A 19,368-nucleotide genomic window follows, 5' to 3' on the forward strand; every position below is an offset into this window, starting at 1 on the left:
AATTGGTGAGGGTCTGGAACATTGTTAAAAAAGTGTTAGTCCTGGCAAAGACTATCCAGATAAAGTTCTACTTAAGTCACTGGTTTATTCCCTCAGTTTCTGGTTTAAGCCCCTGGTTTAGTCTGAGAGTAAGTCCAGGACTGGCTGAGCACAGAAATGGTTCAGCTGCTAAATAACATGATCCAGTGACAGAGGCGGAGCTAAAGGGGGGAAAGGGGAGGAGCCACAGGCACAAAGCATTTAACCGTTTCAATGCAACAGGAACAGAACAATCAGACCAGTCAGAGGAATATATAATGTAAAAAATACAGAACTTTCTTCTTAACCCCTTAACTCCCACCTGAGCCGAGCACATTTTCTCCAGTTTGGCTTTACGCCAATCCAAAAGCTTCTGGAAAAAAGGTGTGAAAATAGCAACAAAACTGAGACGAAAACAATGATGAAAATGTGACAAAAAAGTGAGAAAAGTTTGACAAAAAAGTGACGAAAAATGTATGAAAAAGGGGCAAAAATGTCACAAAAATGACCAAAAAGTGACAAAAAAAGAAAAAAAGTGACGAAAAAAGAAAAAAAGTGACAAAAAATGTATGAAAAAGTGGCAAAAATGACCAAAAAAATGACACAAAAAAGTGACACAAAAAAGTGACAAAAAAATTACCAAAAAAATGAGTTACAAAAATGAGTTGAATACCCAACAAAAAAATGATGGAAAAAAAATCTGATGACGTGAGGAAAAAGATCCTCTAGGTTCAGGCGGGAGTTAAGAGGTTAAATTCTTCACATTAACCTCTTAAAGGGACTATACAGAGTTTAAAAATGTTAAAATTAAGTATTTTCCACCACTGCCTCTAAAGTCCTGCACTGTCACTCAGAAAGTTGGTAATTTGGGTCCGAAGAGCCGTCATGCATGAGCTTGATATAGAAGCTGCAGTTACGCATAAGACCTGAGGCGGCAGTAGTGAGTATAAACATGACCAACTTGAATCTATCCCTTTTAATCCCTTGCCATAACCGATCACATTTTCCCCAGTTTTACTTTACCCAAATCTAAAAGCATCAATAAAGGTTCAAAAAAGCAACAAAAACTTGACCAAAAAATATGAAAAAGCAACAAAAATGCTTCAAAAATGTGACAAAATCACGGCGACACTGTGACAACAAATTCCAATCACTTTTGTAGGTCTTAGCTTTCAAATGAGACATTGTCGCTCTCCAGTCGAGAAGCTTTAAGATCTGTGTAAAGGAGAAAATGTGCTTGATTCAGCCCATGAAGTTGAAATTAGGCTCAAAAGTGAAATATTTCTTGAAATATTGGCCTTGATTTGAGTAGTTTCTCAAATTTTAAGATTTCTTTGCACTTAAATTAAGGTACTGAAGATTGTTGATGTTTTTTCTTAAAGCCACGCTCCGTAACATTTCACATAATCATCAATAAAATAAAATACAAGTATTTTTAAAAGTTTAATTGTAGATATTTTTACAGCTGTAAAAAAATCCCTAAAAAATGTGTGTTTGCTGCGAGTGGCTCAACTTTCCTCAGACCTGACTTTAATTTTACTGAGAGCGGGGACGTCTACGGCTCGTCTCCATGGAGATGTCGACTAAAGGCAGCCAAAGATGAGGTTCAAACAGGTTAGATCCTCATCCAAATCCATTCTTTGATTACTCACTGAAAATAAAGCATTTTCTGTGTCTTGCTGGTTAGGAGGAGCATCTCTTTTTGAAAATACTGCACATGCGAGAGCGGGTGAAGACTTTGCCTGGGGGCTCCTCATGAGAAACACACGTCTTAGAATCGATATAATGTTGGATCATGGGATTAAAAAAAGTGGATTTGGGGGTTTTAACGAGGACGTACTAGAGATCGAAGCGCTGACGTTGTAGAAGAACAAACAGCTAAATTAAACAGGACCTGAAGACTTCTCATACATGAATGGTGTAAAATACAACTCTAAATATGTTTTTGGAGAAGGAACATTGTAACATGACTTAAAACCTCAGAAAAGTTGATTTTGCGTGATGTGTTAACTCTAAATGAGCCCATTAATCTGAAACTATGATCAAAACCACCTTTCCTTTTATAGACTGTTTACGACGCCATGAGGTCGACCTTGAGGAACTTAAACAGCCACATCAAAGCAATAACATCAGCAGCTTTTTACCATCTGAAAAACATGGCTAAGATCAGAAGAAAAGTGTCAAAACCAGACTTAGAGAGAATTATCCATGCGTTTGTCTCCAGCAGGTTAGACGACTGCAACGGCTGCAGAACATCCAGAACCAGGAAATACCACCATATTAGTCCAGTGTTCCGGTCTCTGCACTGGCTTCCTGTCACTCAGAGAATAGACTTTAAAACAGCTCTGCCTGTTACAAGTCTTTTCATGGTTTAGCACCAAAGTCCATCTCTGACACGTTAGAGTTGTATGAACCATCTCAGGGAGGGGCCTCAAGGTGGTTCCAGAGTCAATAATAAACACAGTGAGGCTAAAGCTAAAATCTGGAACAGTGAGACAGGCAGGGGCGGACTGGCCATAGGTCCATTCTAGAGGAGCACAGAAGGGCTGCTGGCTTGAGGGCCACCCGCCTGCAAGGGGGTGCTGCTACCCGGCCTTGCAATTGCACAATGAAGCAGCAAAATAACAAAAATTATATTTGTTTAACAGCGCTGTTGTTAATTGGTGACACAGCAATCGCGCAATAAAAATTAGGCCTATTATAAATTGATGTCAAAATATGTCTTTGTGGACGCGTGTGTTTACACTAACTTGGGCCGGGCTGGTCAGAGTCCAGGGCCATTTTTTAGTCCCAGTCCGCCCCTGGAGACTGGCCTCAACTCTGACAGATCCAGGCTGAAAACAGTTCTTTTTACTCGAGCATATGACAAAGTATTTTATCTGCACTCTTGCCTTTTACTGTAATTGATTAATTTTTATGTTGATTTTATCTGTTTTCTGGTCATTTTATGCAACTGTGAAGCACTTTGAACTGCCTTGTGTATGAATTGTGCTCTCCAAATAAACTTGCCTTGTCAGGAGCTTCAGCTGCTCCTTCTGCGTCAGGACAATTTGAACCTTTGAAGTTACGTTGCACAATACTATTACACACTCCACATCCTCCTGCAACGAATCTAATGTCATCCCCAAATATAATCCGAGCAACTGCACAAAAGTCAGAATGTGTTAAATAAACAACTCTTTATAAACACCTTTTTGACCTCATATATTTAGGACAGAGCTCATGTTTTTATTGAATGAAAATGAGTGTAATTATCCATTAGCTCCAAGCTCCATTACACACGGTCAATTTTCATAAGTTCTTTATTAAAATATTTCCCATCTGGTCCGTTCACTCCTGGATTTGCTTCACGTTGTCCATCGCCCCCTGTGGGTCGCTCTTGTGCAGCAGAAAGTGTCCTTGCACTTGGGCGGCGCTGACCTCCGGGTGGATACTGAGGGCCCTCTCGGCGAACGTGTCCCCGTCGGAGGCCGCCTGTCCCGGGTAGAAGCGCCCGAACATCTGGGCCAGCTGCCAGTGGGAGCAGTGTCCGATGTACTGCTTCAGGTCCACGCGGCCCGGCCGGATCAGCGCCGCGTCCAGCCTGGGAAACCAGGAACAAGAGAGGGAGAAGTTTATATCAGTATGTGTCTATATTTAGAGGCGGGGTGGGCGGGATGGGAGGGGCTTAAAGTGCTGAGGTCATTTCTTTTTTCCTAGAGCCTTTAACCACGAACGCTCTCAAACTGTTAATGTTAAAGTTGAGCTGATGAGGCGGTGAGAAGGGCAACAGGTTCATGAGTTAACCTCTTAACCCCCAGCTGAACTGAGCACATTTTCTCCAGTTTGGCTTTACCCAAATCTTTTTTTTTTTAATCAAGAATATTTTTTATTGAATTTTAACATATTAAAAAAGATGTAAACATATGTACATGTGTTTGGTACAAAAATGGTGTATTAAAAACAAAATCCCCGGCCAAAACAAAAAGTAAATAAAAGATCAAAATAAAAATAAAACCCCCACCATTACTGCCAAAACAATGACGTCACACCAAGACCTATTTTAACAAATGAAGGTACTGTAAAGTAAAAATACAATATCACAGAGCTGGAAATGCAAGTAAGAGTGGGCCCCAAGTATCCTCAAAGGCACCAGGCGTTTGTTTTAGCGAACATCTTATCTTTTCCAATTTTAAACAGGACATGACATCTTGCAGCCACTGTGCGTGTGACGGAGGGGAGGCCTCCTTCCATTTAAGTAAAATGGCACGACGTGCCAAAAGCAAAGACTAGAGACTGTCTTTTGTTGGCGCTGAGATGTGTTTGATTTTCAAAACCCCCAAAAAGGGCTAATATGGGATTTGGTTCGAGCCTAAAGCTCAGTAGTTGAGATAATGTGCTGAAAATAGCCCCCCAAAAGTTGCTTAAGTGCGAACAAGACCAGAACATGTGGCTGAGGGAGGCCTCTGTCCGTTTACATCTGGTGCACAGTGGGCTAATCTCAGGGTACATGGAAGACAGTCTGGACTTGGAAATATGTGCCCTGTGTACAATTTTAAATTGGATTGACCTGTGGCGAGCACAGAACGAGGAATCGTGGACTAGTTTGAGTGCACCAGCCCAAGCATCAGTACAGGCCTTTGTGGGAGGAGGAGGGTGTGAGAGAATGTTTTTAAATCTGTAAAGCACTTTGTGCTACATTGTAATTGAAAATGTATAATTTGCATAATCTTATTGAATAATTATCATTGTGCCTTGAATATGTTTGAATATAATCATCTTAGTGAACTTTAACACACTGAAGTACTGACCTGAGCCCTGATTTCTCCAGTTTGATACTTTGGATAAACACTGGTGAAGAGATCATGTCCAATCTGGTTATCTTTTCAGAAACAGAACACTACTGTAAAACTTCGGTGCTTTATCATTTCCTTAGGAATGTTGCTAATCTCACAGATGTCTTCTATCTGCTGGCTGGACGATATACTTGGGGTGAAGAGAAGAACACCTCAGTCTCACTCATATGTTTACATATGTTTCATTGTTTTATTCATTTGCTTTTACAAATTATCATTTTCTACCGCTCTTAATAAATCACCAAAAGACAACTGTCTGATTTCCGGTATTGGTCATTTCTGCAACTACAACAACTATAAACGCTATAAAAATAAAGATTGATTGATTGTACGTTTTTAGATTAAGCTGAACTGGAGAAAATGCACTTGATTAAGACGGGGGTTAGGAGGTTAAGTGAACTTTTTACCTCTGTTGTAATTTCCTCGTCCAGACTTTGTTTTATTTATTTTTTTCATTTATCGATCAGGGACGATACAATCAACATAGTTACAATGACTGTTTGCAGCTGATGCGATGCATGAAGAGCTTTTAGCTCGAGCTAATCTGCAGCTCGTGTCCCTGGTTGGGCCTTTCTACACAGTTTACAATAATAAAATACATGAATACAACATTTATATAAAACTGTACACATACTGTATACGCTCACACCTACATTCACACAGACTCAGTGCTGTTTACAAACGGGAACAGCTTTGGTTTGTTTTCAGCCAAGACTTGACCCCTGAAGTGAACATTTCAAACTCAGATATGTTTTAAGTTCTGTGGATAATGAGTTCCACAGCTTTGGACCTGAGTACGAAATGGCCGACTGACCAAATGAAGTCTCGCAAAAATGGAATCGTACAGTTGTAATTGATGGAGCCTCTGGTGACTCTGTTAAAGGAATAGGCCACCGTTTTTATATACTAAGATATGTTCTTACCTCACTTTAGTCGAGTTAATATATCCCCGTCTGGTCATTGTCCGCGCGCTCTGTCACGCAAACGGAGCACATACGCAGCCTCTCCCATATGTGACATAGCTCCGAAAAAGCTCACGATAGAAGCTACCAAGCTCTTCCACGTGTTCCCTATTTAAATAAAGTTACGTGAAGTGTTTTCATGCGAAGTATATTTACACAGAAATGTAACGTGTCGATTTTATAAGCAAATAAAAAGGGGGACTATATTGTGAGGCGTAATGATACGAGGAGCACAGCGTCCGCGTAGTAACTCCTAAAGACTTCCCCCGCTCACTTCCGTCAATAACCTTTAGGAGTTACTGCGCGGACGTTTTACTCCTCGTATCATTACGCCTCACAATATAGTCCCCCTTTTTATTTGCTTATAAAATCGACACGTTACATTTCTGTGTAAATATACTTCGCATGAAAACACTTCACGTAACTTTATTTAAATAGGGAACACGTGGAAGAGCTTGGTAGCTTCTATCGTGAGCTTTTTCGGAGCTATGTCACATATGGGAGAGGCTGCGTATGTGCTCCGTTTGCGTGACAGAGCGCGCGGACAATGACCAGACGGGGATATATTAACTCGACTAAAGTGAGGTAAGAACATATCTTAGTATATAAAAACGGTGGCCTATTCCTTTAAGGTTTTGACTCTGTATAAATGAACTGAGTGGCTCAGGTGCAGATTATTGACATATTTGAAAGTTAGTTTGAGAAAATGGTCAAATGGTAAATGGTCTCAACTTATAAAGCGCTTTTCCACCTACATTAGGCACTCAAAGCAGCAAGGATCCACTCACCCATTCATACTCTCATTCATACACCAATGGGGGCAATGTGGGTGAAGTGTCAGTGTCAATGACAGTGTGCACTTTCACGTGTTGCACGTGTTTACATCAATTTTGTGCGTGAAAACAGTGATTCTGCTCTACGAATGCTGTACGAATGCCCTCAGGCTGAATTACGAAGCGCCACTCCTCATCACGAAAGGACACGCACCGCTGCGAACTCCACGAACAGAGGGTGAATCGTGACATTTGTGGAAGATTTTTTGACAGACAAAAACTTTCTCCACGAATGTCACGAACGGATGCGCTCTGTTAAGAATCCCATTAAGGCGCGTTAAACCCTGCATAAGCAGCCATGTTACCATGGAAACGACGCTAGCACCAGCGTCTGTTTATTCGCTTCATGACATTTATACGACAAACTGCGTTTCCATCTCGCAAAATACGCATCAGTTAGGCGCACAAATCAAAAAACACCTCAAGCGAGCGGATAAACTTTTTATGCGAATTAAGAGTTTAAATGCGAAATTTGGTGTTTCCATCACTCGTAAATTATGCGAAACTTCGAAATGCGCATTTTAGTCCAGTGATGGAAACGCAGTTACTGTCACCCTAACACAACTTGCCAAAGTTTTCAAAGCTTAGCAGTTTATGCTTCTCAGGGATATTGCAGTGATGGAGCGGATTGTCTTTTTGTTTGATTGTAAAATGATCCAATACGTTTAGTGACTGAGGGAGCGGCCTGTGCCAATGCAGTCATACAGTATGATATAGGTACAAGAGGGCGACCTGGTTTGGAATATAATGTCTAATGTCTTGATGTTTATCAATCTTCAGTTGGGTCGAGAACCAATCCAAGGTATTTAAATTCAGTCACAGATTGTATATTTTTATTTTGCAAATATATTTTGAAACTTTGGTCTATGTTTTGTGTTCTAATAGAATCAGTGTAGTATTTACTCTCATACTCTCTTAATGAGTAAAAAAACACTACATACTACGACACTTGCAGTGGCGCTTATGGCCTCTAGGGGCATGAGTTACTTAGTACTGCTTTAAACCTGTCCTACTCACCAATAAAACAGTCAATGATTTCCGAGGAATGTTTGTAGCGAGAACTAGTGTGATTAGAATCTTTGCGGGTCCTTTGGCAATCTCAGCCTAGCCTTTTATTCATTTGTGGGAGACCCTGCCGTTAATCCCTCACGGTAAAATAACGGCCCGTGTCTCGTCGCTCGTCCGTACCGTTCGATGTAGTTGGTGGTCATGAAGACGATGCGAGCCTCAGAGGAAGCCACTCCGTCCAGAGAGTTGAGGAGGCCGCTGAAGGTGAGGCGACCCATGCCCTGGAACGCCAGCGGGTCTGAGGGGAGGCACGAGAACAGAGGACAGGATCTTATTACCGACTAAAATAACAATGTATGATGTTATGTAGAATCATCCTTGCAATCTATAGACCCGAACACAACCCGACCGAGCGAGAAAATCGAGGCCCAAGATTAGGGCTGGGTAACGTTAAAGCATTACAAACAAAGTAACTCATGCCCCTAGAGGCCATAAACGCCACTGCAGGTGTCGTAGCATGTTGTCCGTGGGAGTAAATACTACGTTGACAGAAAAGACAAAGGGACAGAGGGATATTGTTCATCCAATTACACAATGGAGATCATTTTTTTCACTCAAACTCAGCTGTAAATACTGTTTAAGTGGCGCTAGCCCACAGTTAGCTTTGCCCGTTAGCCTGTTAGCTTCTTTTTCGTGATTCTATTAGTGTGTATTGGTGACTCTGACCCGGTGGCATTGTGGCCAGTCATCCCATTAACACTATGGAAAGCACTTAAGGTAAACAAGTCACCTAGCATTGCTAGGTGACTTGACACATTAAACAATATCAGTCTGGTGTCATAAAAATGAAAGTATCGAAAGCAGGTACCGAAAAGAAAAAGAAAATATTTATATTCAAGTTTTGATGCTGTTGGTCATAATTTTTTAATTTAAATGAAAAAAAAAGAGAGAAATACAAGTTGAAAACAATATGAAAGAGTGGAAAAATTAAAAAAAAAAAAAAAAAAAATGTAAATAAAATTAAAATAGTGGGAAACCCCCATGAGCTGCCACCTTAACGTGGTGGGGTTGTTTGAGTGCCCGAATGATCCGAGGAGCCCCTACCAGGGGCTTTATGCCCCTGGTAGGGTCTCCCATGGCAAACAGGTCCGAGGTGACGGGTCAGACGAAGAGCAGCTCACAAGACTTCTATGGACGTACACCAATCAAGGACCGAGACGTCGCCCGGCATGGCGCAGCCGGGGCCCCACCCTGGAGCCAGACCTGGGGTTGGGGCCCGAACGCGAGCGTCTGGTGGCCGGGCCTCTGCCCACGGGGCCCGGCCGGGCACAGCCCGAAGGGACGACGTGGGCCCACCCCCCTGTGGACTCACCACCCGCAGAGGGATCTATAGGGGTCGGGTGCTTAGAGGACTGGGTGGCAGTCGAGGCCGGGTGCCTCGACGACCTGGTCCACATGCACAGCTTCTGGCGTTCGGGACATGGAACGTCACCTCGCTGGGGGGGAAGGAGCCTGAGCTTGTGCGGGAGGTTGAGAGATACCGACTAGATATAGTCGGGCTCACCTCCACGCACAGCTTGGGTTCCGGATCCCAACTCCTGGAGAGAGGCTGGACTCTCCATTTTTCTGGAGTTGCCCACGGGGAGAGGCAGCGGGCTGGGGTGGGTTTGCTCATATCCCCCCAGCTCAGCCGTCACGTGTTGGAGTTCACCCCGGTGGACGAGAGGGTCGCGTCCCTACGCCTTCGGGTCGGGGACAGGTCTCTCACCGTTGTTTCGGCCTACGGGCCCAACATCGGTGCAGAGTACCCGGCCTTCTTGGAGTCCCTGGGAGGGGTACTAGATAGTGCTCCGACTGGGGACTCCATTGTTCTACTGGGGGACTTCAACGCCCACGTGGGTAACGACAGTGAGACCTGGGAGGGAGTGATTGGGAGGAACGGCCTCCCCGATCTGAACCCGAGTGGTGTTCTGTTATTGGACTTCTGTGCTAGTCACGGTTTGTCCATAACGAACACCATGTTCGAGCACAAGGGTGTCCATAAGTGCACGTGGCACCAGGACGCCCTAGGCAGGAGGTCGATGATCGACTTTGTAGTTGTGTCGTCTGACCTCCGGCCGCGTGTCTCGGACACTCGGGTAAAGAGAGGGGCTGAGCTGTCAACTTATCACCACCTGGTGGTGAGCTGGATCCGCTGGCAGGGGAGGAAGCCGGTCAGACCTGGCAGGCCCAAGCGTGTTGTGAGGGTCTGCTGGGAACGACTGGCGGATCCCTCTGTCAGTGGGGTCTTCAACTCCCACCTCCGGAAGAGCTTCACCCAGATTCCGGGGGAGGCGGGGGACATGGAGTCCAAGTGGACTCTGTTCTCCTCCTCCATTGTTGATGCGGCTGCTCGTAGTTGTGGCCGTAAGGTCTCTGGTGCCTGTCGCGGCGGCAATCCCCGAACCCGGTGGTGGCGCCCGGAAGTAAGGGATGCCGTCAAGCTGAAGGAGGAGTCCTACCTGGCCTTGTTGGCTTGTGGGACTCCTGAGGCAGCTGAGAGGTACCGGCAGGCCAAGCGTGCTGCAGCTCGTGCGGTCGCAGAGGCAAAAACTCGTGTCTGGGAGGAGTTCGGGGAGGCCATGGAGGAAGACTATCGGTCGGCCTCGAAGAGATTCTGGCAAACCGTCCGGCGCCTCAGGAGGGGGAAGCAGTGCTTCACCAACACTGTTTACAGTGCGGGTGGGGGGCTGCTGACCTCAACTGGGGATGTCGTCGGACGGTGGTACTTCGAGGACCTCCTCAATCCCGTCGTCACGTCTTCCAATGAGGAAGCAGAGGCTGGGGACTCGGGGGTGGGCTCGCCCATCACCGGGGCTGAAGTCACAGAGGTGGTGAGAAAGCTCCTCGGTGGCAAGGCTCCGGGGGTGGATGAGATTCGCCCTGAGTACCTTAAGTCTCTGGATGTTGTAGACTGTCTTGGCTGACACGTCTCTGCAACATTGCGTGGCGGTCGGGGACAGTGCCCCTGGATTGGCAGACCGGGGTGGTGGTCCCTCTCTTTAAGAAGGGGGATCGGAGGGTGTGTTCCAATTACAGAGGAATCACCCTCCTTAGCCTCCCCGGTAAGGTCTACTCCAGGGTGCTGGAGAGGAGGATCCGGCCGATAGTCGAACCTCGGATCCAGGAGGAACAATGCGGATTTCGTCCTGGTCGTGGCACACTGGACCAGCTCTATACCCTCCGTCGGGTGCTCGAGGGTTCGTGGGAGTTCGCCCAACCAGTCCACATGTGTTTTGTGGACTTGGAGAAAGCGTTCGACCGCGTCCCTCGTGGTGCCCTGTGGGAGGTGCTCCAGGAGTATGGGGTCCGGGGCCCTCTGCTAAGGGCTGTCCGTTCCCTGTATGACCGCAGCAGGAGCTTGGTTCGCATTGCCGGCAGTAAGTCAGACCCGTTCCCGGTGCGTGTTGGTCTCCGCCAGGGCTGCCCTTTGTCACCGGTTCTGTTCATTACTTTTATGGACAGAATTTCTTGGCGCAGCCAGGGGCCGGAGGGTGTCCGGTTTGGGAGCCTCAGAGTCTCATCTCTGCTGTTTGCAGATGATGTTGTTCTGTTGGCTTCAACAAGCCAGGACTTTCAGCACGCACTGGGACGGTTTGCAGCCGAGTGTGTAGCGGCCGGGATGAGGATCAGCACCTCCAAATCCGAGGCCATGGTTCTCCACCGGAAAAAGGTGGTTTCCCCTCTTCAGGTCGGTGGGGAGTCCTTACCTCAAGTGGAGGAGTTCAAGTATCTCGGGGTCTTGTTCACGAGTGAGGGACGGATGGAGCGTGAGATCGACAGACGGATCGGTGCGGCGTCAGCAGTGATGCGGTCGCTGTATCGGTCTGTCGTGGTGAAGAGGGAGCTGAGTCGGAGGGCAAAGCTCTCGATTTACCGATCGATCTACGTTCCCACCCTCACCTATGGTCATGAGATTTGGGTAATGACCGAAAGGACAAGATCGCGAATACAAGCGGCCGAAATGAGTTTCCTTCGCAGGGTGGCTGGGCGCACCCTCCGAGATCGGGTGAGGAGCTCAGTTACCCGGGAGGAGCTCGGAGTAGAGTCGCTGCTCCTTCACGTCGAAAGGAGCAGCTGAGGTGGCTAGGGCATCTGTTCCGGATGCCTCCTGGTCGCCTCCCGCGGGAGGTGTTCCAGGCATGTCCTAGTGGGACAAGGCCTCGTGGAAGACCCAGGACACGGTGGTGGGACTATGTCTCCGAGCTGGCCTGGTGTCGCCTCGGGGTCCCCCCAGAACAGCTGGAGGAGGTGTGTGTGGATCGGGAAGTTTGGGCATCTCTGCTGAGACTGCTGCCCCCGCGACCCGGCCCCGGATAAAGCGGAAGAAAATGGATGGATGGATGGATGGATGGGAAAAAAATTAAAAAATTGTGAAAAAAGTGCAAAAAACATGAAAAATTGTGGGGGTAATTTTGGCATGACATTTATTTTTCAAAAATGGGGGGGGAAAAAAGAGTGTTTTTTTTCCTGCCCTTTTGTCGTGAAATAAGAAGTTTCTTGGTTGTTTCACCTCAAATAAATGATACAAATGCAATAGAAATGAAATGGAAGGAAAGGAAAAGCAATAAATGAACATTATTCATCTGTTTTTTGGTTCTATCATACAAGTGTTTTAGCATAGGTAGCGAGCTATCATTAAAGCACTGGTATACAAAAAAATGTCACGGTTCCCAGCCCTACCCAAGAATCCCAAACGTAGTTTACTTCAGGTTTTGTCTCCTCAGTCTGGTTCTTATTTGGTCCATGGTTCCGGTCTGTACTCACTCTCGTTGGGCAGGAGTTCGCGGCTGACGAAGGCGGCGTCCACGTCCTCCAGGAGGATGATGCTCTGCTGCGGAGCCACACTCAGTAAATGGTTGAGTCTGTCGTCCGAGAGCGTCCGGTCGCTCAGACTCATCAGGCAGATGCTGTAGCCCAGTTCACCGGCCAGGGCTGTGCTGCCGAACAAACACCAGACGGTATTTTCAAATGTATTTTATTCTATTAGCAAGGACTGTTTTGGTCTCTCTCTCTTAGGTGGGAAATATCAGCTAAAAAGATACACAAGCACTTGTTTTTTACTAACATGCTAGGAAATTGTTAGCGCCATAAAAAGTAAATAAAAGCAGATTAAGCGCAGAACTGCTCAGAACAGGGTCCAGTGCTGGTTAATGAGCTTCAAACTCAGAATACTACTCCCGGTATGTCTTGACAAGAGAAGAAAGTTATAACAAGGTTATAAGCAGAAAATAACATCTGGAAGTCATTTTGTATATTCTCTACATCAGGGGTGGCTAACTAGTCAGAGATCAAGAGCCGAAATTTTCAACCTTGATCCTGTGAAGAGCCACAAAGACTGAGACAGAATTAGATTTTTTTGTTTTTTGTTTTTAATGCTGGGGTGTGTTTGTATGTGGGGCCTTGCCCACTGAGCCCCCTTCTCTGATTCGCCCCTGGCCTGTGCGCTCAGTGCTTGCAGCTCGGTCCTGACTGGACTGTGCAGAGAACGCACTCTAGGCTGCACAAAGTTCATAAACTTTAACCAGGAGCCTTTGGCGGACGTCTGAGATTCTGTTTTAAGTTGCATTTATTACAGTTTCTGTCACATGTGGAAGAAAAGTCATGACTTTGTGTATTTCCGTGTAACGATGTCGCGCTTCGCATCATATGCTATATAAGAGCTCCGCTTTTTTCCATTTCCTAATTTAGATCTTTTTCTGTGAATATGATTCCAAATTTCATCAAATAAAAAGTAGGCTAATCAGGAACCTGAAAAGCACAGAAGCTGATCCCAGAGCCACGATCTGCCTGCCTGTTGTTCAACCTACATCCCACTTTGAGTGAAGCTACTGCACGGACACCTTTTACACGCCGCCTCGAAAAGGAGAGAGATACGGACTCACGTGTGTGTAGAGATGGAAGCAGGGTCTGTAGGCCTATGGTTGGATTTTTGGTTAAGTTTATGGGAAACATTGACCAATTATTTTGGAAAGAGCTGCATGGTATTAAACATCTCCAGTCATGCAAAGAGCCGCACTCTCATTGGCCAAGAGCCGCATGCGTGTTCGCCCCCGGCTCTACATTCAACAAATAATGATATTACAATTTATGTACAGCATTTGTACTGAGCGAGAAACCTGAAGTAAATACTATGGAGTGGAGGTTCAGTTTTAAGCGGCTATAATCCTCAACTCTGACCATGTTCAAATCCAGACTGAAAACAGTTTTATTTTAGCTGTGATTTGAATTTGAACTTCAGGTGATGCACAAAAGACATTAGTCTAAAATTGAGTAGCTCGTCGTTTAGGTCTTTGTTTGTGCAAAGACATCAGCTCTGAGCTAAATCCAGCATATTTACAGTAGTAGTACAGTAGTACAGTAGTACCGTAGTTGTCGGTTCATTAATGTGCATTGTCCCATTGAAATAAATGAATAAATGAAATGAAAAATAGTTCACGATGACACTTCTCCTTTGTGGTGTAATTTGACTGTCACAAACTTAGTTCAGCCTGCCAACCTTCATCCCAGATTCCACACTTATTTTCAATAGTTATCGAACTTTTTTGTCAAAATACTAATTCTTAATTATATTTTTTATAATGAATCTGACTAAAACTGGACTAAAACCTTTTGTGTTTTCATTGACTACAATGATCACATTTATAAATGATTAACCTCTTAACCCCCACCTGAACCAACCTATTTTCTCCAGTTCGGCATTACCCAAGTTCCCAAATGTGGTGTAGGTGGGGGTTAAGAGGTTAAAATATGACTAAAACTCAAAGCATTTTTAGACTTAAGACTAAAACAAAGAGCGTTGCCAAATACAACACCTAATCACATGAAACTCACATAAAGCTGCTCTTGCCACATCCAGGAGGGCCGTAAAGTAGATAACCTCGTCTGTAGGGGATCCCTGCAACAATCAATGTAAGAACAAGAACATTATTTAGTCATTTATTTATTTTTATTTACTTAAAGATTATAACCATCATCAGTTACACAAACACTTGACCGACTGTACCTCTGTCTGTGTACCATCGGGGGTTTCCGATGAACTCCTTCACGTCGTCCACGATGCGCTCGCCCACTCCTCGCTCCAGGACCACGGAGCTCAGGGGCCTTCGTCGCCGCGGGAACCCGAACGGGCGCCAGTCTCCGCCCATCGCCGTGTACATGACCGTCCTGCCCTCCTCCTGCTTCAGCGCCAGCTCACGGGCTAAAGACAGAATGAATATCGACCAAAGATGAGTCAGAGCTGGTTATTAAAGTTGTTCCTCTGTCAGATGGAAGATGGAGGCCTTATTTACAGATCAGTTACAAGAGAACAAGATCCATTTAATGCTTGTTCAAAGCTTTGAGGACGTGTTGTGTAATTGCTGGGTTGCAGGTGACATCACAGCGTTCTAAAGGCCTATACTATTATATAGAGTAAAAATTATTTTGTTTTTGAGGAAATTTTTGGTCTTGTACAGAGAGATCATGGACCCAGTGACTGATATTAATGATATTTTTTTTAATGCATATATTTTCTTTTTAGCTACAACTACAACTGAAAGTGTAATGCTGTTAATAGGAAAAACTGGCTCCTCCCCCCGCTGGGTCCGGTGACATCATCATATTCTAGAACCTGCAACCCAGCAATTGGAGGAAAATTAAAGTGAATGTTTCTGGGAGCTTCTAAGAGCTTTGAAAAAGTCTCTACAGCTGAACTTGCTCAAAGCTGAACATGAAAACAAGCACAAGTTTCTGTGAACAGGCCATACCTCATTTGAAAGCTAAGAACCATAGACAGTGATTTTAAATTTGATAAACAGATCGGGTTTTATCTTCGTCTTTTATCCAAATTTAAGCCGTTTTTATCTTTTAATCTTTGTGAGCAAGTCGTGCAAGCTTTTACTTCAAGCCGTCTGGACAACTGCAACGCACTTTACTCGGGCATCAGCCATAAAGCACTGTCCCGCTTGCAGTTAGTCCAGAACTCTGCGGCACGACTTTTAACAGGGACCAAATAACGTGAACATATCACCCCAATCCTTGCGTCTTTGCACTGGCTCCCTGTTCATTTTAGAATTGATTTTAAAATGTTGTTGTCTGTTTTTAAAGCTTTGAATGGATTGGCCCCGCAGTATATCACAGACCTCATCCAAATTTACCGCCCCACACGCGCTTTGAGGTCTGAGGGCCAGCTCCAGCTTATGGTCCCGAAGACGAACCGTAAAACCAGAGGGGACAGGGCGTACGCCGTTGTCGGCCCTAAGCTGTGGAACGCTCTGCCCCTTCATGTCCGTACGGCCCCCACCGCGGAGTGTTTAAAATCTCGTCTTAAGACTCACTTTTATTCTCTGGCTTTTGTGTGGTCCCCTGTGTCTTTTTATTTATTTTATTGAGTTTTATTCTTATTTATAGCTTTTAATGCGTTTTTATTTTATATTTATTCTTTTAAACTGTTTTATTTATATTTATTGTTTTACACTCATATAGCGGTAGAGCTCATTTGTATTGTTTTGGTTTTATTGATTTTGTTGTGTGTGCAGCACTTTGGAAACGTTTTGTTGTTTAAATGTGCTATATAAATAAAGTGGATTGGATTGAAGAACCTCTAGAGTTCAAAGCTGTGACGACTGGGACTCTGACTGGGACTTTATTGTGGACGCTCTGTCCACAATAAAGGAAACTGGTTAAAAATAATAGGATCTGGCAAGAATAAGAGGGGAGTTAATTCTGATTTCTGATTGGATAATTGCCCTGAGGCTCAGACAGATCATACATGAAATGTATAATGTATAAAAAAAAATCTTCATGTAATTTTTTTTTCTGTATTTGAGTCTGTGTAAGCCAGGCCAGTACCTTCTTGCAGTATGTTGAAGAATATTTGCCGATCCCGTCCCAGAGCGGTGAAGGTGACGGACTCCCAGGGCGTTCCCGTGTGGAGGTCCACCATCTGCTTCTCTCTGGTCCGCTCCACTCGGATCCACTTTCTGCCGTACCTGAAATCACACACACACAAAACAACAAATATTAATAGGCTGCATTACTGAGCACGCAAAGATTAGATATACGTACTTTTCATTATTCATATAGCAAGAAGATACAATCATACACCACAAAAAAGGGCATGAGTTTTTAGAAAGGTGGAGACCCAAACCCAAAGTAAAATCTAATTATTTGCCCTAACAGAGGCGTTTTCTGACCAGATGATGTGGTTTCCGGGACTCGGGTGGAAGTCGAACTGCGTGTGCACCCGTCCGCTCTCATGCGCCTGGTACGACGTCTCCACGCTCAGGTGCTGCGTGTGCCGAGCGTGTTTGGTGATCCAGCTCAGCAGCCAGTTGTAGCTTTTATCTCTGCTGGGAACCTCCAACGTGATCATGTAATGTCTGCGGAAAAAAATCATCCCCACCTGGAAAACAAGACATTAAGATAATAACCGTCAGTGTTTTAATCTAGTTTTAGTCTGTATTTAGTCTAACAGTTTTAGTCTGGTTTTGTATGGAAATGAGTAAACTTTACTTTTATATTAAAAGTGGGAGGAAGACACTACCGCACACACTGCTGAACATCCGGTATTCAGCGGTGTGTGTGCGGACACTGAGAAGGTGGACAGTTTCAAGTATCTGGATGTTCACCTCAACAATAAACTGGACCAACGTCCTGAACAAGAAGGGCCAAAGTCGCCTCCACCTTCTGAGGCAACTGAGGTCCTTCGGAGTGAGCAGGCCTCAGCTCAGGACTGTTTACGACTTGGTGGTAGCCTCTGCTCTCCACTACGCTGTCGTGTGCTGGGCTCCGGACAGCACAGAGCGGGACAAGACCAGGAGGACCAGCTCCGTCCTGTCCCCTGGACTCTGTGGAGGTGGTGAGGGACAGGAGGGTATTAGCCAAGCTCACCTCCATCATGGACAACACCTCCCACCCACTATATGGGACTGTAGAGGAGCTGAGCAGCTCTTTCAGTGGTAGACTGAGACACTTTCAGGTCCTTCATCCCCACTGCTGTTAAGACTGTACGACAAGACTGTAAAGTAACATGTGCAATAACCCCCCTTTGCAAAACTATGTGCAATAATCTCTAAACCAGCGTCACTTACTGACAACCTGCACTAGGACTGTAAACTTTGCACCTCGATATTCTACTTTTTATAGTCAGTTCTATTTTTTTCTTATTCTTATTTCCTTATTGTTATAATTCCGCCCCTTAAGATTTTTGCTTCTACTAAGACCTCTTTTTTCTACTATTTAACTGTTTGCACATTTCTCGTCTGTTTTGCACACCCTGAGAGATATTATTGAATGCCGACTGTAACAAGTGAATTTCTCTGTTGTGAGATCAATGAAGGATTATCTTATCTAATATTACTTAATTGTTTTAAATCAAGGTCCACATCTTCATGGAGCTTCTTCCACATGTGCAAGGGTCCAGACTTGTTCCTTGGGCAAGAAAATTAAATATGAGGCTCTGTTAAACCCTAGAGATTTTTAGTTTTAATTTTTATCTAGTTTTTATTCATCAGCAAAATATCTGGACGATTTAGACATAGTTTTGTCCACAAATGTACCACCTTTAATTAGATTCCAGTCAGGTATTAGTCATGAAAAATGATCACTATGCTTACAATTATGACTATTTTTACAACATTAGGCTACAAAATTAACACTGAACAAAACACATGTCATAATAATAAAACAGCATCCCCACCTGGGCGCCTTTCCGAGCCAGGGCCAGCGCTGTGCCCACTCCAACCAGCCCAAACCCCGCTCCAAAGTATGGGTTGTCCTTCAAGCCATCCAGAATGTCCGAAAAAGGCATGATTCACTTATGTAGTTACTCAAAAAATATTAAATCTAGTCACTGAAATCGTTCATGATGACACGGTGCGGTTTGTTGATAAAAGGGGGATAAAAGTCATCCTCTATGTCATCTATTTCCAGTGTGTCAAGGCAAAACACGTCCAAAATCCTGAAATATTACATGTTATGTGTCGCTAAATCCATTTTTAATCACGTCACAATCTTCGCTGAGGAACACATCTTCATCCAGACTTCAGACATTTAGGTAAAAATCCTCAAAAGTGTAAATATATCAGTTTTTAGACAATGAATCGCAAAAGTCATGTGCGACCTCTGCTAGCTTTCCAGCGGTGTCTCACCAAAATCAAGCCGACGGACTCCTGATTAAAACATCGGTTCCACTTCACTTTTGCCTAAATTGAAAACAGACTTTAAAACAAGATTATGTGATAACTAATACTGCTTGATATTTGTCAGTTTCTAATTTGTATTTACAATAAATAATAACGCATTTTCTTAAGGGTTAAAAGGAAATGTAATGTCTCCGAGCGAGCTAATGTGGCTAATGCTAACATAAACACAACAGCACTGACTGAAGGAGCATCTGATGAGGAGGCTATGTAGCAATATCTTAATAATCGAGGTGAATTTCTAATATTTTACGCATTAACCATAATAAACGTGTGGTAAACAGTAGCAGTAGCGTTAAAGCTTATTTGTTTCCTAAAAACCTTTGACAGTTCTTGTGTTATGTAGTTGTTACAACCCAAAGCTGCAAGGTTTGTAGATTTTCAATACATTGCACAATTCTTCTTTGGTTTATTTTAATGCTACCCCTTACTACGCGTTACAGAAAGAATGTAATAGAAGTGTAGCAAGTTATGAAAACAAAATGTGTCT

At 44.4% G+C, this 19,368-nt stretch overlaps 1 protein-coding gene across 1 annotated transcript; it reads right to left on the minus strand.

Annotated features, from left to right (window-relative positions):
* Nucleotides 1–3,343: 3,343 nt before the first annotated feature.
* Nucleotides 3,344–18,548, minus strand: bcs1l (BC1 (ubiquinol-cytochrome c reductase) synthesis-like). Its single transcript, XM_079562950.1, has 8 exons — nt 18,377–18,548; nt 16,872–17,080; nt 16,528–16,667; nt 14,702–14,896; nt 14,530–14,593; nt 12,463–12,635; nt 7,837–7,954; nt 3,344–3,601 (listed from the first exon to the last, which is right to left on the minus strand). Exons 1-8 carry the CDS (start codon nt 18,485–18,487, stop codon nt 3,349–3,351), a joined length of 1,263 nt encoding a protein of 420 aa, XP_079419076.1. The 5' UTR covers nt 18,488–18,548; the 3' UTR covers nt 3,344–3,348.
* Between the last annotated feature and the right edge of the window lie 820 nt (nt 18,549–19,368).

Source organism: Gobius niger (assembly GCF_951799975.1).
Source record: "Gobius niger genome assembly, chromosome: 9".
NCBI lineage: Eukaryota > Metazoa > Chordata > Actinopteri > Gobiiformes > Gobiidae > Gobius > Gobius niger.